This window comes from Chamaea fasciata, unplaced genomic scaffold, assembly GCF_029207755.1.
Source record: "Chamaea fasciata isolate MVZ Bird 193981 ecotype frontalis unplaced genomic scaffold, bChaFas1.0.hap1 SCAF_20, whole genome shotgun sequence".
Classification (NCBI taxonomy): domain Eukaryota; kingdom Metazoa; phylum Chordata; class Aves; order Passeriformes; family Sylviidae; genus Chamaea; species Chamaea fasciata.
Genome location: NW_027094105.1, coordinates 6,686,212 through 6,707,250, shown reverse-complemented (window position 1 = coordinate 6,707,250; position 21,039 = coordinate 6,686,212). Strand labels below are relative to the sequence as shown.

The 21,039-nt window shown below is 53.3% G+C and overlaps 1 protein-coding gene across 2 annotated transcripts; it reads right to left on the bottom strand.

Moving 5' to 3' along the window:
• Positions 1–4,145: 4,145 nt before the first annotated feature.
• Positions 4,146–18,410, bottom strand: PLPP7 (phospholipid phosphatase 7 (inactive)). 2 transcript variants are annotated; one of them, XM_066201120.1, is made up of 3 exons: positions 18,143–18,410; positions 16,987–17,459; positions 4,146–4,987 (listed from the first exon to the last, which is right to left on the bottom strand). In XM_066201120.1, exons 2-3 carry the CDS (start codon positions 17,435–17,437, stop codon positions 4,623–4,625), a joined length of 816 nt encoding a protein of 271 aa, XP_066057217.1. In that variant the 5' UTR covers positions 17,438–17,459; positions 18,143–18,410; the 3' UTR covers positions 4,146–4,622. The 2 variants fall into 2 exon arrangements, with proteins under 2 accessions (XP_066057217.1, XP_066057216.1); XM_066201119.1 differs by lacking the exon at positions 18,143–18,410 and having other exon boundaries at positions 16,987–17,707.
• Between the last annotated feature and the right edge of the window lie 2,629 nt (positions 18,411–21,039).

Genomic DNA, 21,039 nt, shown 5'->3' with positions numbered 1-21,039 from the left:
GTTTGAAATCTGCTAGAAAAACTGGGATAGATCCCTGTGCAAAGCTCAAGTCCCATTCTCCAGAGAAGCTCAGAGGAACCACAGGCTAAAGGGAAGAGCACTGGCATTTCCAATGGCCCTGAGCCCAAAGTCTGGCTAGCAGCATCTGCTGCAGGGCTCCTACACGTGATTCCCACTCGTCCAGAACTCTGGAGCCTCCTGGGAGCTTCAGCCAATTTGTTCCAACATTGCAATTAGCACTTCATCATGGCCAGACTGTGAACAAAGGCTGTAATACCACCCAGCCTGCTAAGAACCAGGTATTTTCCAGGGAAAGCTCTTCTTTGGCGGGATTGCCCCCCCCTCCCCCCCCCCCAAGGCCATTCAGCATCTCCTCTCTGCAGCAGGGTTCGGGCACGGATCAGCCTCGCTCAGGCTGTGTGAGGTTAATGGATTTCAAGCGACTCCTGTGATTAACTTTTCCTAAATCTCCAATTCTTTCGTGCCTTCTATTTTTATAAAAAGAAAAGGGAGGGAGGTGGTATTTACAAGGGATTTCACTCAAATAATGAAATAAATGTGATCAGCCGAGGGACCTTTAATCCGCTTTGACTCCTGTGTCCTGGGGAACGAATGAGCACGGAGATCTTTGCTGCTCCGAGTCCCAGCAAGGCACGAAATGAAACAACCCCATCCCTGCCTGTCTGAGGGGCAGAGCCTCAGCATCACCCCTAAATCAAGCACTGTATGCAGACATAGGCACTTGGGTCAACCCCAGAGAAAAACACCTCTTTGGTAACCTGCTCCCACCCTGCAGCCTACATGTCCATGTCTCTGCCTGAAGTCCAGTGTGCTGAGGCAAGAACTGGCCACATCTCTAGTTCAGGTGACCAAAACCACATAAAAGGCATCATCTGTGTTCATGTATCTTTCATGTTGCAGCACCCTCTGAAATATATGCGTGCGAAGGGGAGACACCATCCCATTTCCTCAGGCTCTGCCCAATATATTAAACTTTTAGCCTGGAAATTACATGGTTAAGTATCACTTTAATTAAAAATCTTAACTGAAAACCATGCAGGTGATTCCCCCTAGTCGCCCAAAACTGAGTTTGTGGCTGCCAGGGACATCCTGTGTGGCTTGGTGCTGCAGGGAGCAGTGCCAGGGCTGTGACAAGAGCTGGGGCTGCTGCACTGAGCTCCTGGGAGCCAGATAAACCCATGGGTCCCTTCAGCCCCCTCAGAAACACCCTGACTGAATAAAAGGAGTGTGTTTGCCCAAGACAACCCAGCCTGGGGTGAACTAGAGCCACACCTGTGCTACTGCTGGGAGACCTTGTGTGACAGCCTTTCTAATTCTCCCCTAAATCCCCAAATCTGCCAACCCACCCTCCACCATCTCCTGAAGGTCCCTTCCCTTCAGCTGCCTCATCCTGGGAAGGACATGGATGACAAGTCACCCCTTCCTGGGGGACAAAGAGGACAGAGAGGACCCCGCCATGGCAGGGAGGGCAGCACAGCCCTGATGTGGGAAGGATTTGTCCCGTCTTCATTTCAGCACAGTCCCAGCCACAAATATACAAAACAGCTTGTCAGGAAAAAAACCACCAGCTTAGGTTGAGAGAGGAGAACTAAACACCCCAGGCGTGATTGCCACATATGCCCAAAGATATAATCCAGATTTGCTACTTGCCCTGACCCTGGCACTCTTTTTTTTTTTTTTTTTTTAATTTAATAAATTAAAATCTCTTCTTGCTGCTGAGCATAATCAGCATTAGGGTGAGGACAGGAGGGGCCTTTCACTGTCTCCTGCAGGATCACACACGAAATCATCATTACAGCAGCCTGGGACTCTCCCAGTGGCACCATGGAGTGCTGATGGCAGCAGTCCCCAACCCACATAATGTATTTGCCTCCTCCTGGCCATTTTCTTAATTAAGGAGTTAGACGAACTGAAAGGCAGAAGATGCCATGGTCAGGACTTCTTCATTCCTTCTGGTTGGACAGGTCTTGCCTTGGAAGGACCACTCCTCCTCCAAAGCCCGGCAGGCTGAGCCCCGTGTGGCTGAATTTGGGGATCTGAAGGTTCAGGCAAAACACTCACATTCCTGGACAATCCTGAAGGAGCTCAAACCGTTTGGCCTTTTGTCTCCCCACACTGCCATGGTGAGTATCTGCACAGAGCAGCCCCAGTGTCCTTCTCCAGCTCACAGGGATAGGGGACACAGCACCCACCATCCCTTGCTGTTGCTATAGAGACAGAAGCTGCTTTTCTCCACAGCTATGCTGGTTGTTTCTGAGCAGCACCTTCAGCGTGGCAGACAGGAAGAGAGGGATCAAGAATGTCTTGGCTTGCTGGGAGGGCAGCCATGGCTAAGGCAAGGCTCTGCCAGGCCTCTCCTGGTGCCTCTGTGGCTGAATTCACACTCATCTTGTGGGGGGTGTCCCAAAACCTTCCCTTCCTTTGCTCTGGGCAGCGAAGTACTGTGGGAGAGAAGGGGCACAGGCTGTAGGGGGCCTGAGGAGGAAGACTCCCTGGAGAAACACTGTGTGGGAGAAAGCCCCAGCCTGTGAATCCCAACTTACCCCTGGGAATCACCCCAGCTCACCTCCCCCTGCTCTCCTGATTTGCCTTGCAACCATGTGCTGGGATAAGACCAGCTCAGCTGATCTAACCTACTGTGGCAGCTTCTCCAGGCCATGCTCTCCTGATTACACCAGCAAAGACCAGGAGCAACTCCTACAAAGCCATTCTGCCACCCTGGATATGCCAAGAGAAGACAACACAAGTGCAAGGAAACCTTGACCTGGTGACACGGCTGTAGAATCATCTGATCTATTTGCAAAGGTTCAGTAAATTCCAGAGCTACAAAGTGAGAGTTTCCCATAAAGCCATGGGAGAAGAGGCATCTCCTGCTCCCTGCCCCTTCAGGAACCTGTCACCTCCAGCTACACATTGGTGCATCTACCACAATCAGAGCTTGGAACGTGCTGCCATCCTTGCTGGGGATGAGGATAAACTCTGCCACATGTAATAATGCCTGGAAGGAAGAAAAAGCACCACAGCTCACTTCTTCACAGAAATTTTTGCAGGAGAAGGAGGCTGGCAAAGGAAAACCCTGATGGGAGGGTAGCACATCCCTGCTCCCACACGCAGCAGCAGGAGGGAAGCAGGACAGCACCCGCCACCTCCGCCTGCTCTGCCTGCTGCTGCACCAGCCTCCAGGGACAACCCTGAGCTCTCCCCTTTCCTCAACACGCTCAGTGACAGCCCTTCCCAGGGGACAGCTCATCTGTGAGCTCCGTGGGAGGCTTGTTGTTGGAAGGACATGGATGCCCTCCTTACCACGCTCCCGCTCCAGCCTCGGAGCCGGCAGCACGGGAAGCCAGCAGCTCCCAGGGCTCTGTGCTGACATCCCAGCTGGAGACGCATGCCAGGGATAGATTTTCTGTTTAGCTTCTTTTCATATTAATCATCAAAGAGCAACAAATGTCAGCAGCTTGCAACAGTCATTAGCTGAATGTCTTCTTCGCACCAGCCCCCTGTAGGAAGAGGCTTCCCAACATGCAGGGAGAGATGACAGGCAGGGACCCAGCTGAATCCTCCCTGGCCTTGCAAGCCAAGTGTATTTTGCTCACTTGGGATCCACAGGAGGACAGGGGTGACAGGATCCCTCCATTCTGCAGGATTTGTCCAGTCAGGGAAGGCGCTATGTCTGATAATATCCATCACCTGCCAAACATCAAACTGTCTTCTAGAGACAGCTAAATCACAGAGAACTGGCACATTCTGTTCCAAATATGGGATTTTCTTATGGCAGTTATGAGCGGGGATCCATTTCAGACACAGCAGATTGCCCATGGCCACCACCTGGGTAAGGATCCACCAGGCTTCAAGGAGGCCACTTGTCAATAATGGAAAGAAACAGCACCATGTCAGGGCATCGTGTGTCCCTTACCAGATCAAAAACTCCTCACGTACCTCACAGAACAGATTTCCCTTCAGTGTCCTGAGCACCCATCTATGCCCACCCCAGTCAAAGCAAAAGTTTGCATGCCCTTGGGCAGCAAAACTGCAGGACCTGCTCCAGGCTGAATGCATATCTCAAAGCCAAACTGGGCTCATTTTCTCCCCTCCCTCATGATAAGAACCAAACAGGGTAGGATTTTTATGATTATTTATTATCTGTAAAGCACCAGCAGTGTCCTGACTCTGTACAAGACACAACTTCTGGGCTTACAAAAAGAAAAAAAAAAGCACTGTGGCCAAAATAATTTATCCTCTAAAAAGTTCACGAATGTGTTCTCAGGAAGCTCTCAGGCACTGCCCATCCTGAGAACATTTCAAGGTGCCAATGTGAACCACCTAAAGAAGGCAGACATGGAGCTCATTTCTCTCACCTGTAAAGCTTAATTAGGCTGCTGTCCAAACACAGCTTGAGAATACGGCCAAAACACAGGTATGGCCCTCGATTGCTAAAACCCAATCCTTGACAAGAAACTTTTTTTTTTTAAAGGTGGGGAAGCGACATTAAAAAACACCACTACTCATGGAAGTTACAATTGCTTCCAACAAACAACACGTAGAAAATACTGGGAAAGGGGGACTCTCAAAGTATCTTCTAGTTTCCAAGTCCTCCACGTTCACCAGATGGATATCAACATCTGACACGTGTTGGAAGACATCCATATCAACTCCACCAGCCTGAACTGCAAGTAGCCGAAAACAAAGCCAGAGAGAACATCCGTGATGTGGTGCCGTCCGATCATGACGCGGGAGAAGCCCACGCAGAGGGCCCAGAGGACCAGCAGGATGCGGAGAGGGATGGCCAGCACCAGGTGGTTGAGGAAGAACTTGGAGAGCATGGCCACCCTGCTGGCGTGCCCGGCGGGAAAGGCGTAGGTGTCCATGGTCAGGTAGTCCAACAGGCCAGGGTTGATGTCGTACGGGCCCTTCCTCTTGGCCAGCTTCTGCAGACCTGCCACAATCATGATATCCAGGAGCAGGGCTACGAAACAGGAGACACAGAGGGAACAGTGAGAGACAAAAGAGTTGAGGGAAATTTTCAAGGCATAACGTCGAAGGGTTGTCGTTGTCTTTAAATAAAAATTTGGGTTTGGTTCCGGCCAGATGTCCATGGTGCAGCTGCACACAACTTCCCCATCCTCAGGTCACCACCCAAATGTTGATTAACCCTCCCAGTTTGCCCACAGAGGAGACAAATACCACTGACACCATCTGACAGAGAAGAACTCCAAACCACAGAGGCCCACCTGGGGAGGAAGAGAGCAACTGGCAAAGCTAAAATTGAAACTTTTCTGGCCCTCAAAGGACCACTCTGGGTGTTCCTGTTGCTGCCTCCACCCTGTGCTTTAGAAACCTCAGGCAGCAAGGTCCCTGCCTGGGGCTCTGTGCCAGGGTGACCAGGCTGCTGAAGGACAGGTGCCCCACAGCACTTTCTAGTGTTGCCCCTTATCCTCTCCAAACCCCATCACCTCCTCCTGCCCAGAGCAGCCAGGGAATCACACCGTGCTGACGGATTTTGCACCATGCTGACAGATTTCACTAAGAAAAGAGCATTAGGAGCCAGTGAGCCAAGGGGAAAGCCACACAATAAAGAAAAATGCGCTCCTGTGTTAGAAACAGCACCACGGTGTGTTGGCGGGTGGGCGGCATCCTCCTAGATATCCCCCACCAACCTTCTTCCTTTGCCAAAGCATCAAACACCCACGAGCCATTGCTTGTTTCTGCTCACCTCTTGCTCCCTGTGACTTTCTCCCTGCGAGTCACCCTACACAGCCCCTTCCCTGTGCAAATGCACTGGGGGTACCACACCTCCCAGCCCCACCAAATCCAGCCTTGTGATGGCATAGGCACCTGCAGCCGCAGCTCTCTACACCAAACCACCTTTCTTCCTTAACAGCTTCAGGAATGAAACCCATCAGCACTTATCTACATCACCCTCCTCTTCAGCCCACCCACTTCGTCCCAGCCGACAGGTACTGTCATTTCTATTTCCTAGCATCAATTTTATTTCTCTTTAATCCCCTCATCTGCTTTTCCCCAACCCTCCTAATTAGTCAGAGTGCTGATTTCAGCTCCCCGCAGCAATGACAAGGACATATCTGCCATCACGAGCACAGCCTGCTCCCTCGGCAGGAATGCCAGGGGCCAGTTGTTTGGTTCCCAGGCCCTGGTGAAGACCATTCCTTGAGAGCTGACAAGGTTTCAGGAGCATGGATGAGTGTGCGTTGGTGGTGGGGATGGGAAATGAGATGGCACAAAGGAGGCAGCTCTACCTGCCTGCTCAGCACCTGGCAGGAGCTGGGAAGTGAGGAGCTGTCATGGCAGCTCTGCTCCTCCACCTTCCCCATGTGCCACTTCCAGCCCCCAGCACTGCTTTGGGAAGGGGCCGGTATTTATCCTGGCCAAACCCTCTCCTTATGGGAGACTGCTTTTCTCCCTCCTCTGCGGGGCATCTTGCACGGGGTAGTGGGACAGCAGGACCTCCCTGGACCTTCTGCCCAACACGTCATGCATGCCCTGGGGTCTCAGAGCTGTGGAGGGCAGATGGAGCAGAGGAAAATCTGGGTATCAGCTCCTCCCTGGCACGGACAGTAGCAGGAATCCAGGCCACACATAAAAATCAGGAGACTGACATAGAGCAAAGGTTCATGAGTGGCACCTGAACAAAGGAGTCAAGGCTGCAGGTGGCAAGGGGCTGCAAGGAGGCTGGTCACGCCACTGGGCCTGTAGCAGTAGCAATGGGCTTAGGGGGACAAGGACAACCAGGGACTGCCCAGCTCCTGCTGGATGTGACCAGCAGGCAGGGAGAGAGCAGGGGGAGGTCTGCAGCCCACCAGGACGCCCGCACTCAGCAGAGTGCTTGTCTGCAATTTGCTGATTTTTTTTTTGACGGGCCAGCTGGGGGGAGAAAGGGAGGGAGGGATTTCAGACACAGCCTGTGGAGCCCTGGAGCAGCCACTCACCCTGGCTCCCTGTTAAGGTCAAATGCTGTCAGCCCGGGTCTGGCTGACCATTACGGGGCTGCTGCACCACGCAGGGCTCCGCTCATGCTGGGCTTCCTAAATCACCCCCAGCCCAACTCCTCATCCCACTAAGCGACCCCCCCCCAGCTCTGATCCAGCAGAGTGCTCCAGGAGATGATTTTCAGAGCTCATCAGCTGCATTTCCCACCAGTCCCATCTCACCCTGGATGAGAACTGTGTGAAACTGAAGCTCCACAATGCTCTCCCGGGAACCCAGACTCATCAAATTCTCGGGAACCCAGAAGCATCAGAGAGATGATGCACCAGTGCTGCCAAGAGAAGACTCTGGCCCAAGCTGCTCTGCTGAAGTCAGCACCTATTGCATTGCTGAGAAGCCCAGCCAGAGCTCCAGAACGAATCTGAGCACCCCAAAGGATCCCAGTGTCTCCTCCACAGTGTTCAATAAATTCCCTAGCGACCGTTCCCCATCAAACCTGCCCAGGGATCATTAGCACGAGTGCCATGTGCTTTAGCAACACGTGGTGTTCACCATTGCCCGTCTGTATTTCGCACTGGCAATATTTTTTTATGGTCAAAGGTGATGTCAGGGCAACTCGAGGGATGCAGGCATGTGTGCACGGAGGTGTTCAGGGCATGGAGAACAAGCCAAAGAGCAGTTCTAATAATCCTTTCATTCAGAAGATGAATAAAATGGGCCTTCAGTACTGCTAGCTTTGATTTTCGTCAAATGATGCACAGAAAGCAAAAAGCCTCGTTTGCCCACATTTCAAGATGGGAAGGCATGACAGCATTAAAACCGGGGGTTAATTTGCCGTTAAAAGAAAAAAAAAAAAACAAAAAACCAACCACCACGGATCCCTCTGTCTGGTGCTTTTTCTGTCACTTCCCCTTGCACTTTCCGTTCCTTTCATGGAGATTTCTTTATGAAACAGCCCCAGCAGCCAGCCCTGGCCCCTGAGGCAGTGGTGGGGGGGTCCCACTGCCCTCTCCCAGTGCTGGGGTTTCTGCACTTCCCCTTCCCTCTCCTGCTGCTGCTGCTGCCTCCGGCGCTGGCAGGGTGAATCAGCAGGCAGCGCTGCTGCCGCCGGTGCTGCCAAGGGCCCATCCTTCAGGAACAGATACAGACAGTGCCGTTGCCCAGCAGCCCCATCCCCGGCCCTATTCCCTCGCAATCCCATGACCTACATACCCGCTCGGACCTTGGCACGCTTCCTTCCTCCCCTTAATGCAGATCAAATCCTCCCTCCTCGGGTGGGCACGGCGTTAGGCAGGTAAGGGGTTAATTTACCACGGGTCCCCTGGGTGCTCCAGCTGCAGGTGGGTGTCTCTGCACTGGGGACTGCTCCTGCTGGTGAACCCCAAGCCCCTGAGCCTTGCAGCTGCCACCTGCAAATCAGCACCACCACCCTGGCTCTGTCCTTCCCAGGTCCCTCACACAGAGCCCTGCAAACCCTTCAGGCTGACCAGACTGGAGGCTGGAGCAAACACAGCCCCAGGAGAGCCTGTGGAAAGGAGCCTGCAGCTGATGTACCAGCCTGCACTGGCCGCTCTCTGGGGACCCTCGGGGCTGTCACAAGCACAGCGGAGATGGCAGAGTGCCACCTGACTGAGGCTGAGATGAGAGGAGCAAGAAATTTTAATATGAAGCATTTTCTTCATCATGCTTTCCCCCCAGAGCCAGGCAGCACTGGATTTCAACCAGAGGCATCACTGGATGTGAAATCCAGGTAGTGCTGTATTTAGGAGCAAAAGGATTAGCTCTTGCCCATTCTTGCTCCTTTCACATTTTTCTGAAAAAGATCAGGAATCTCCCTGTTGACCTGGTGTTAAGGGAAACAATCCTTCAGATTTCCAATGCAAAACCATCCAATCCCCAAATCCTACATTAACATCTAAAACTCCCTTAAAACACAAAACCAAAGAGCAAGTCTCGTCTTCTTGCCTGTGACAATTTTAGCATCAGAGATCACCTTGGTATTGTAAAAAGCCAACAGCTGGCATCAGATGCACAGTAAATGAGCTGAAAGTGAGCCCCCTGGGCAGGCATTTTATATCTATTAATAAGGAAAGGAAAACAATTATCTGCCTTGCTCCTACCACCAAATATTAGGAGCCCATTAGGAGTGGAGAGGTAATCAGAGAGAAGCCCTGTGCAGGCAGGGCACAAGGACAAACCTGAACCATCGTCAGCAGAACCAAACCAAACTCCAAAGGTTGTATTTAAGAGGAATTGAAACAGTTGGATGTCCCCTGCCACCATAAGGTCCTTTCTGTCCCCGAGGTGGCTTCTCTGCTGCCGTCCCTTATGGCTGGAAGAGGCTGAGGATGGTGTGAGCACCCTCGGGGACATGGTCTGCTCCAGGTTGGAGCCAGCCAGTGTCTCCAGGGACGGAGGCAGATTCCAGCTGGGATGTTTATATAAACATGTTATCAAAACCACAGCTGAAAAACAACCTGGGTGCAGTTCTGGGGGCAGAGGGGGAGGAAAAGAGGAGAAAGCCAAAAAAGCCCTTGGCCTCATCTGCTCCTGCAGGCGAGATCCACGTGACCTCACACACATGGGGCTGCCTGGATGAGACAAGGCTGCTCTCCAGAGCCCAGCCTGTGAGGTCGGGATCAGAAACAGTCACAAGCTGGACTCAGCCTCCCACAACCACAGCTGAGCAGATGGGGAGAGGAAAACAGGGAGGTAAATTCCCAAGAATGAAGAGTGAGCCCATTTCATGAGCTCAGGAGGCTCCCAGTGTGGGAGCAGATGTGCCTCAGACAAGATGTGCACAGAGCAGAGCCAAACTGGTGACAACTCATTGCCTGGGCTTCAAACCCACCATGCTGGAGGTGGCATGTGCTCCCCACTGCAGCTGCTGAGGCCACGTGCAGGGCCAAGATTGGCTTTGAGGGTCCTGCTTTGCCCAGATTACCCACCCTCACTCAGTACTGAACTTGACAAATGCCACCAGTTCCAGGAAACAGTTTCTTTAGCTCCATAATTAGAATTCATCATTTTTTTTCCCCCCCATTTTTCTTTTTACTTACGTGCCCCCTCCTACTCCTTCTGAACTTCCCAAATCTCCCGCAGGCATTAGGCTCCCTGACCTGGAAAATGAGCTGTTTGCAGCCTTATCTCGTTGACATTAATGAAAGATGCAGGTTTCAAAAGAATCTTCACCCTCTCTCCAGTGGAGTCAGCGGCTGCTGGAAGAGGTCCACTCTGGAAATGAACCCCTCCATTCCATTTTGTTCCCCAAATGTGGCACTATTGGGTGTAAGAGCTGACAAAAAGCACAGATGGCATGACACATTGAAGAGCCAATGAATCAGGCATTCTGGTTTTGGGGGGGGTTATTTTTTGGCTGAACAAGCATCAGCGTGGGGTAAGTGGTCATGGGGAGGTGAAAAAATGGTGGAAAGCAGAATTGTGCAATTAATTAAAATAAAAACCCACAACAACTAAAAATAGATTTGCTATATTCTAGATGATTAGAATCAGCCCTGAGTGCAAACACAGGCTGCCTGGAGTTCTCCCCTTGGAAACACTGTGCCCTAGCAGCTGAGAAATTTGTACTCAGCATCAAATACTGTGTGGGGCTGTTTCATTGGGGGGTCTGCACAGCTGGGGAGAGATGCAGGCAAGAGGAGGAGCACAGTGCTGGGGAAAAGGAGCTGAGCAGCCCCAAGGATGGCTCCTCGCCTCCCTGAAGGGTTCTGACAGCTTGTAATGCTCCTGTTCCCCATGGCAGCAGCACAGGTACCATCAGCACATCCCAGAACCACATGCTCCAGCACCAACAGCAGCGTATGGGATGAGCTGGAGGATGAAAAGTGCCTTGGGCTGAGGACCAGCAGCACAGCCCAGCCCACAAAGGCTGGGCTCCTTGCTCGGCCTCAGAGCTGTTTAGGCTTGGAGTTACACCCCACTGCTTTCAAAGAGGCAAACTGGCCAAAGGAAAAAAAAAAAAAAAAAAAAAAAAAGTAAAGCAAGGCTCTGATTCTGTGATGTTCAAAGGGTCTCTGACCATCACACCTCACAGCGCAGACACAGATCAGGTACATCTGCCAGCACCCCTGTACAGATGGAAATGGTTCTCTGCTCCAGGTTAAAACATGGAGGTTTTCTTAAAGTGGAGGAAGAAAGGAGAGTTCATCTGATCCCCCACTTTCCCACCCCATCCTCCACCAATCGTGACCCGGAGCAGAAGACCCGACGGGCTCTCCCTGCCTGCTGCTCCTCCCAACAGCTCACCTCACTCCCCCACACCTTCCTCTTCCCAACCACTGCTCCTGTCAAAGCGTGTTAGAGGCAAACACACTCACCCATTTCCTGGGACCTCCCTCCGGGCCAGAGCCCGGCTCTGCTTCTCCAGCTCTGCCTGAGTGAAACAGCTACTGTCCCCTCTGAGCTGCAGGCAGGGGCAATGGGAAGTTGTTCCCGGAGTGACAGACACAGGGATGACTCATTTCCCATGTTTATTCCCCCTCTTCCCATTCAACAACCCTCGCACTTCTTTTCTCTTTTGCTCTGCATTCAGGCTCGGGAACGTTTCGCTGTTTGCTCTGCGAGGGTTGGATTCCAGCTCTCTGCACATTCCCCAAGGGCTGCACACTGATGCCTGCAGGGCTCACAGCATCCCCAGCAGCCGGCCAGGACCCGAGCAAATCGGTGCTGCCTGGTACCGAGGGGCTGATCAGACCAAGAGTCTGATGGAGACATCCCTGGAAATACCCCCGTGCCTGCTCCAGCCACAGTCAGATGAGTCCCAGCCTGACACTGACTGTCCTTCATCCAAGGGGACACTGCAGGCTCGCCAGCCTGCCCTGCAGTGAGCAGGACACATTCCTGGAGAGGAAGCAGGCAGGAAGGGGGGCAGGGAAGCCGGGAGAGCTGGGCATTGCTGGCTGTTCAGAGATGCCTGAGCTCATCAGCTGTGAAGGGATGAAGGCTGAGCACGGCACCCACCAAAGGACCACGGACTTCAGCTGCTGTATCTGGGCAGAACAGAGGCAGATTAGCAGCCTGGAGTGATGAAGAGGAACGTTTAATGCCAGGCTGGACCTGTGTCTAAATGCTGGATGCAGGGAGTGGGCGTCTGCGTTGTTCCCTCTGCCTGGCACCTTCCATGGGGCACTCATGTTGGATTATTTGGCATTTAAATGTTTCCACCTCACTGGGCAGACGTGCTGCTGGCTCAGTGAGACCTTGGTGGGCATTGGCAGGGCTGGGAGGGGAGTGGGACAGCAGCTGAGCCCCCTGCATGTGCCAGGCTGTCCAAGAAGTGATGATTCTGCAGGGCATCAACTCCTGAGTTACACTACTCATCCCTGATGGAATGTCCTCTGCCCTGCCTGGATCAGAAAATCCCTGCTCTCACAGTGGAGGAATGAAAGGGGTAAAAATAAACACATCTGGCCCCAAACCATCTCTGGGGCTCTGGGCTGAGCAAGCTCTGCTGCATACAGACTGATCCATCTGCCATGCAGCTCCCCGACCTCTCTGCCGGGTCTGGGCTGCCCTGGGGCTCAACAGGATCAGCTCTGCCTGGGCATTTCATCTACCCAGTGACCTTTACCAGCACCGGGCTGTACTGTCTGGATTTTCATCACACAACCTCCAAAGAAAAGCATGACAACACCTGAAGCATGTCCCTATTGTTAGAACAGGGTCACTGGGGCTTGGTGAAGGCATTTCTTTCTCTCTTTCCTTCCTAATCCACCAATTTCTTGCAAATCTGGTCTTGCTTGAAAGCTGTCAGGATGGGACCACAGAGTTCTGACCATATATATGTATTTATAATTTTCTTTCTTAGGGGATCTGCAGAGACTATGCTTCAGAATATCATGGCTTCTTTCCTGGTCAGAGAAAAGCGATGTCAGTATTCAGGAAGAAGGCTGGACAGAGCAAGAACTTCCTCCCTGCTGACCTCCAGAAGTGGAAAAGCGGCCCTGGGCTCCCTCCTTTCCTCCTCCTGTGGCATTCACCCATCCCCAGCCTGACACTGCTCGATGATACATCCATGCCCTGAGGCAGTGCTGTACTTAATGGGATAAATGCTTAGTGACAGCACCAAAGAGCCATCCCACCCCTCCAAGGGGATGCAGAGCCAGCTGGAGACGGCTGAGCACTGGGACCAGTGTCACTGAGACAGCAAGCACAGAGAAGACACGGGTTTTCTCTTCTCCTGGTCTGGATACCTGTTCCAGAGAGCCATGACCGCAGCAGAACCAGTTACTGGTACTTCAAATCACGCACAAACACGATTTTATGTGCAAGGATCATCCAAGCAGGTACCTCCCAACAGTGAAGGCACCCAGCTGGACGGCAAATAACTAAACACAACAGTGGTTTGGCTGTAAACACAAAAGAGGGGCCTCACTGGAGTGACCACTATGGGTGGGCAACCATATTCCATCCCCAGTGACCACATTCCAGCCCCACTGCAGTGAGAAGGTGCCTGGATCTGCAAAGACCATCAGTTTAACGAGATCAATCTGTTTAGCTTAATAAATAGGAGGTGAAGAAATGACTTGAGCACTATCCAAAATACTGAAAGGCGGAAGAGATGTTGGCTGAGAGAGCTGCTCAGCTGGAGAGAGAAGGGTATGGAGACGCAATGAAGGGAAGAGTCCAAGTAAAAGCACTTGTGAGAATCCCTAGCACTGCAGTAATACAGAAATGGCTCTGACAAGTTCACCCTCACTTGTAACTGTACATCAGATTGAGTGTTTGGGTTTTTTCCCTTAACAAATTGAACAGGAATAAATTAAGGGATGTGCTACAGCCTGTATTTTGCCGTGGGTTAGATCGATGATCCAAATGTTCTTTGCTGGCTTTGCAGTCAATGAATCACTAAATTTGGATCCACATCCTCACCAGATGGATCAGAACCAGAAACCGAGGTACCGCTGCCCCCAGGGTTTAATGGAATTTGTGTCTGGTTCTGAAGCAGATCTGGACATTTTATTGAAAGTTTTATAACTGCTTTCCCCCTGCAAGCCCGATTGCAAGGTTCAAATGACTTTCTAAGCACCTTAGTTTTCATTAAACCCTTGTGATTGCAGAGAAAACCTTCAATGGTCCTAAAAGTTCCAACACTGGCAGACAAATAAAATGAACTTTATAACTGGAGGATTTCCTGAGTTATGATTTTCTTGATTTAGCCAAGGGGTTGTGGACCTTCTCCCTGACTTTTTCTCAGCCAGAGCTGGTGATGCTGAGACAGTCTTCCTGAAAGCGTGTCCTGGCAGAGGGATTTTTACAGTGGGCACAGATGTCTGGTTTCTTCTTCTTTTCAGTAACAGGCTGTGTGTGCGTCTCTGGCTGTTTGGCATTTGCTGGAAAAGATTACTGTGAGAAGGGGAATCAATAAATTCCATCACAGATGACAAACATGGAGGGAAAACATTGCTTGGGGTTGCTAATCAGCATCTGCAGTGGGGACGGATGGAGCATCCCAGGGTCAGAGCCCCTCACCCGAAATGCTCCCACATGTGCTGGCAAAGCCCCTGGCAAGAGCTCCTCCTCCATCTGCAGTGGTGCTCCTGCCAGGTTCCCAGTCCCATTTCAGCAGTCTCCTGTCTCCTCGCCTTGGAAGCCTGATTGCAAATCCTAAACAAGTGCTCTATGATGGGCTGGCTCCCTGCCCAGAGACTGCATCAGAAATTCTGCTTGATGTATCAAACCCTCAGCAAGCCGGGGGAAGGGAGGAGAGCCCCGGGGAGGTACGGAAGGGGTGCCACAGACAACCCCAACTTCCCGGCTTCCCTCTTCCAGCAGGGAAGCACCAGGAGGTTCCCTTCCCTTTGACCTGTGCCTATCCAGTAGGGCTTTTCACCACATCCTGGTGGATTTGAACCACAGGAAAGCAGCAGCAAAAGGGACCAAGGGTGCCAGATCCAGCAGTGGTGCCATGACCTTCCTGTCTACACAAGACCCCGCTTTGCTCGGGACCTCTAGAGGTCCAGCCAGGCTCCCAGCCAGGCTCCTTCTCCACTGTCAGGGCAGATATCATGGCAGCAGCTACTCGGATACTCAGAGCTCCTGACTGCAACCTTAAATATCAGCCCAAGGCCACTGTCACAGCAGAGATCTGCTCTGTGGGGTGACACAAAGTCCTGCTGCAGAAGCTCTGACAAGAGAGGCTGAGGGCACCTTGGCCAGTCCCACCACTCAGTGCTGTCATTTCAGAGGGAGAAGTGGAGCTCTTTGGAGGCTGCCAGACCTATGGAACTGGTCCTTCACACCAATTAACTATTTCCTGTCTTGGCAAGGGGAGAGGAGGGGTGGGAGCAGTGTGTCTAGGCAAGGATGCAAGACTCCAGAACCCCAAACTTGTCCCTGGGCATCACACTGGAGCTCAGGAGACCTGGAGATGTGGGTAGTGATGCAGGGATGAGCTCTCCCAGCCACCACTCCACAAAGTTAGAACCTGAACCCGAGGTGGCTTTGCATTTGGCCGCCTCATATGGCAACAGAAGGGTCGGAAAACCTTCCTGGCTTTTGAGGCAAAAGTGGCGTTAGCTCTTTGCAAAGATTTTGGAGTCAAAGCGGTCGTTCTCAGGCTCCAACCCCACCAGGAGCTCTCGGGTCAAGAGACATGTGGAAAGTGTGCCGGCCGCTGTTAGTCACCGACTATTTCATCCTCGTGCCCTTTTGAATGGATCCTCTCTTCCCAGCGAGGGGCTGACCCTGCTCACCCAGGAGCCCCTGGAAGAACTGCTGACATTGGCGGGCTCTGCATCACGCTGCTGCTATTCTGGCTCCTTCCCCGCCAAGGCCTCCCCCCATGAGATGTCACAGCACGAGGACAGTCTCCTCCAAAGGCACAGGGGAGAAAAGACAGCCACCACTGTGCTTTTCAAGCCAGTCCAGCTCAGTCTTTGCCCTCTCTGAAGGATGAAATTGTGAAAAAGACCCCAAAACCTGGGGCCACGTTGCTGAGCTGTCACGTCACAGTCAGCCCCTGCAGACAGGACGTCCCTATCCTGTGGTGCCTGTGAAATAAAGTGTCCCTACGGCCCCTCAAAATGCTCCTTAAGAAGAAAGTGTCTAAATCCAATGTTTTCAATTTCTCCTACCAGCCAAAAGTTGGATTGCTGAGTTTTTAGGGAGGCTGAAACACCAGGGTGGGTCACAGCCAGAGGAGAGGTTAATTAGTCACAAGGAAAAATAGGATAACTGGACCCTGTGCCAAAGGCAGAAGAAGAGCAAAGAACTCAGGTATGCATGGCCTGGGCAGGTTGGGACCAGGATCTAAGGCAAGTCACAGCTAGAGCTCATCCTGGTCACTGGTGGGACATCAGGGTGGGATGGGCCCTGCACAATGGAGAAACCAAACCCTTCAACACATCCCAGTCTCCAGAAACAGGGACACTGACCACCACCATGCAAGGAAGGACTGGCAGGAGAGCCAGAGGCATCCCAGCCTGCCTACACAGCCTCTGGGTCAAATTAGCACATGGAAACGGGGACAGCAGCAAGAAAGGTACCCAAGGGAAGGAGGATGTGAGAGCAAACTGCAGCAGGGAAGGTGACAGGACTCCATCACGTGGAGTCTGGTCAAGAAGGTGGCAAGGGGATGGAAATAACATCCTCAGAAATTGATCCAGATATTAAAGATTAATATCTTTACATTTTCCCCACCTAACAAACGCCAAGGCAGATGACCACAGATTAAATTCAAAACATCACTGCTGGTATCCACCCTTCCACCACGGACAGTCCCTCGGTCTGACTGGACAGACCAGGGCCCTGTCCCTGCTCCATGGCTGTCCCCAGCTACCACAGTTAACTCCATCCCTCTTAGACACCTCCTTGGGACATCCATCACCCACAGTACCCCGGGACTAATGGGGCCAATAAGTGCAGCATTTACCCTAAAGGTCAATCCCAGCTTCCTGACCACTTCTGATGCTGGGAGCAGCCAGAGGAGGAGTCCCAGTGCTGCTGTCCCTTGTGACAAGGGCTGGGCTTTCCCAGCAGGGAGGGAGGTTTGCCACTCACCTAGCAGCAGGTTCATGAGGACCTCTTGGCCTGCCAGCGTGCTGCTCTTCACCAGGCAGATGAGGGTACCTGCAATCCAGGGGATCCCGTGCCCCGTTATCCCCAGGAGGTTGATCATGGAGCGGGCACCTCCCCAGGAAGAGGCTCTGTTGGCGCACACTCCCAGCCTCTTGGACATGCAGATATCGATGGCCAGCAGCGAGTTGAAGGCGATTCCCTTGAAGGAGGGGTTGAGCTGCATGCAATCCTCCTCGGGCAGCTGCTGCGACTGCCTCCGCTCCTTGGGGTTGGTGTTCTGGGCACCGGCTGCCCCGGCCTGGCCGCTCTGCTTCCTGCTGGAGCTCCTGCTCTCCTGGTTCCCCTTCAAGGGCTGATTCAGGGAGAGGAACTCAGCCCTGTTGAGGACATTGTTCCTGTCTCTGGCCCTGGACCGTGGCTGGGATGCTGGCATTGCAGTCTCTCTTTAACGCAACCTGCTCTGCAAATACCGGGAAGGAGAGAAATCCCTCTTCTCCCTGCAGAAAGCTTCCCCCACTCCCACCCTCACGAGCTGTGAATTTGGGAAGCTACAAAGGTTCCCCTCTGTTGCAGTTGCCCCCAGCACAGACTGCAGCTGTTAAATATAGAGTAAGGAATGCACATGGCTGTTTACTTCATGGGCCTAGCAAGCTTGGAAGGAAAATTAATGCCAGGCTTGGCAGCCACTCCAGTGCCAGGGAAGAAGGTTAGACAACCAATAGATATGAAGAAGAGGAGGGAAAAACATTGTGCCAAAGGTTGGTTGCTTCTGGCCTGGTCTATTTAAATCTTCCAATTGCTTATTCCCCCGGGCTGCAAGGGAAACTGGGAAACGTAGTTCTTTTTGTGCTGCAATTCACATTTCAGTAGCAGAGTCAGAGCTGGAGATGATGGCATCCCCCTCCTCAGGGCACCCCGTGGGGGGCTCTGCTGCCTGGCTTTGCAGCACCAAGACCAGGTGTTGCTCAGGGACTCCCCTTCAAAGGGCTCTCCCCCAAATCTTCCTGATTAATCCTGTTCTTCTACTTCTCCCCTCCCTGCCTGGGCACCCTAAATACCCCCCTCCTCCCCCTGGCACGGATACTTTTCAAAGCACCACTAACCCCAGTGCGCCCCTGGAGCGCCTTCCATCACTCACCGCGTTCCTGGAGGAAGGAGAAGCATCACCTGCCTCCTGATTACCCGGGAAGGAGCCGCTAATGAGTTCCCATCCTCCTGCCCCCGGCGCTGCGCTGTGGCCTCGATACCGCACGTGTCCCTGCCGTGTCACCCAGCGCGGCACAGCCCCGGCTGGAAGCAGGTGACAGCCGCTGCCTGTGTCCCCCGAAAGCAGCGCAGCCGCTGGCCCCAGCAGCGTGGGCATCGCGGCACGGGGAGGAGGAAGGCTCTGCCAGGCCCCAAGGAGGACAGGGAATGCCCTGCTGTCCCTCCTGCCACGCACGCTGCGCTCCATCGCTGTCACCTCCCCGCCGCAACCGGGGCCAACCCCCCTGAGACATCGCTGAGCAGCCCCTGGGAGCAGGGAGCGTCCCACCGGAGCTCCAGTTCACAGCTCTGAAGGATCATGCTACAGTCCCTGAACAGCAGCTGTGCGGATCTGAGCCTCCAGCACCTCCGTGAGAGACCATCCACCCATCTCAGCCCCTCCTGCCTGCAGGGTGACAGCCCGGCCCAGCACCCCTGAGCCAGCCCAGTGCCATCACCTTCCCTGGACAGCGGGCTCTCCACACCACCCACAGGCTCCAGGAACAGGATTATTCCTATGCAAATAGGCTGGAAATGCCCCGTGGATGGAGAATTGGAGAAGACGGATATTACATTGAGGAGCAGAACAGCCACTCTCTCGGTGCCAGTGACATTTGTCTGCACAACTGTCCAGTTACAGAGGTCAGTGGCTGCAAACGTAACCCTGGGCACCCCAGGTGTCTTTAAAGGTCTTGTCCAAACTGCATTGGGGAGTTTAAGTGCTAAACAAGACGTGGTTTCCAAAGATAATAACACAAATTTTACATTTTCTTTGCACTTTTATACATAGCTCTCAAAATTCCCTCAGTGAACTGTGCATCCAGGCTGTGCCCATCTGACTGACAGAACATCCAGGTGGCAGCAGTGCTTGGACAAGCAAGTGTCTGAGATCCTGAGGAGCCCTCGTTCCTGGGCTTTGTTTGTATTTTCCTCCCTCAAGGGAAAATAATATATATCAGTTTATTTCTGATTCATACCCTCCCAGAACTTATCCCTGGTCAAGGGAAGTGATTCTGCCCCTCTACTCTGCTCTGGTGAGACCCCACCTGGAGCACTGCATTCAGCTCCGGGGTGCCCAGCACAGGAAGGACATGGACCTGTTGGAGTCCACAGGAGCCCATGGAGATGCTCCAAGGGCTGGAGCCCCTCTGCTCTGGAGCCAGCCTGGGAGAGCTGGGGGAGAAGAAGGCTTCAGGGAGACCTCAGAGGCCCTTCCAGTGCCTAAAGGGGCTCCAGGAGAGCTGGAAATGGAGTGACAGGACTGGCTTCACACTGACAAAAGGCAGGGTTAGATGGGATGTTGAGAAGACATTTTGTACAGCGAGGGTGGTGGGGCCCTGGCACAGGTTGCTGAGAGAAGCTGTGGCTGCCCCATCCCTGGAGGTTTTCAAGGACAAGGTTGGACAGGGCTTGGAGCAGCCTGGGCTAGTGGCAGGTGTCTGCCAATGGCTGGGGGATTGGACTAAATGACCTTTAAAGGTCCCTCCCAACCCAAACCATGCGATTCTATGATCCCAGTGGGAGGAAGAGCTCATTCCCTTCTCAGGCTCCCTTACCCAGCCCATAAAACACAACCTCTCCTGGCTCAGGGACCACGTGGGGCTGTGGCAGCCCTTAAATGGCACAGGAGCTGCCACATCTACCACATCCACCAGCTCCTGCCTGATCCCTGGCTGTGCTGCCACTCCCAGCGCAGTCAGCAGCCCGTCCCAACCTGCCTGTCCTCATCCCATTTCCTATTTCTTGTGGAAAATCTCAGCCTACCTGACATCGGCCAGGCAGAGAACTGTCAGCACTGCTTCCGCCTGGCTGTAGCCATCACCTCCCCAGTGCATGGCCTCCTGGATTTCCCCACTGTGTGCAAGGCTCTGTGGGGCTCTGCAAAGATCAGTGATCAGAGGGATAAAGGAACTGGTGGCCAGGACCCTGCAGAAACAGGGAGACTCCTGCCCAGTCTGGTGCTGGGGATGCTGAGCTACAACTTAACACGTTCCTCGGGAGCTGTCACGGGTTAAAAAATACCTTGAAAGCTCTGGGAGTGAATTTAATCTGGTGCCTGTCTCTTCTGCTGACACTGAGGGAATTTCTCTGCCCCAGCCTCCCCGTGAGACTCCAGCCTTGCACTCCAGCACCAGTCCTGAGCAGGAAGGGGCTGGAGGAGGAAGGGCAGCGTGGGATGGCTGCAGTGCCAGCAAAACCCCTGGCAGTGGTGGAGTGGGAAAGGAAAACTGTCTGGGTCTCTCCTGCAGCCAGGTGGGCTGTCACTGACAGTCCCAGCTGGAGAAACTGAGCTCGGGAGGGAAAAATCCCTGATCCCACTGAGGGCACGACAAGCCCCATCCTGCAAAACAGCCACTAACCCAGGGGTTTATAAATATCCCTGTAGACAGGCTCCCTGCTCCGGCAGGGCTATTCCAGTCCTGAAACATGATCCACAGGGGTCATCCAGCACCTGGGAGAACGCCCAGACGGACAAACCCGGCGTGCTCCCTGTGCCCAGCCTGCTCAGCCCTGGCTGTGCTCCCCGCCCCGCCTGCAGGGCTGCTGGCCCCGGGGCTGCCGGCCACAATTCCCATCACAGCCACGGCCACACGTGGTGTCAGTGGCCAGCACGGCCAGGAAAACCGCGCTGGAATGTGGGTGGGACAGGAGTGACAGCCCCATCCTCTTTCTCTGCAATTCACGGGCAGTGTTGCTGCATCCCAACCTCTGTCAGCAGCTGGCCAGAAAAGCAGCACTGGCAACCAAAGGGCATCCAGCAGCAGCGTCACTGGGTGGGATTCTTCGAGG

Excerpts from the sequence above, each read along its gene's own strand:
- PLPP7 (XM_066201120.1), bottom strand. The coding sequence starts at position 17,437 with ATGCCAGCATCCCAGCCACGGTCCAGGGCCAGAGACAGGAACAATGTC. Across the intron at positions 4,988-16,986 it reads CCTCATGAACCTGCTGCTAG|CCCTGCTCCTGGATATCATG; the intron begins GTGAGTGGCAAA and ends CCTGTTTCGTAG.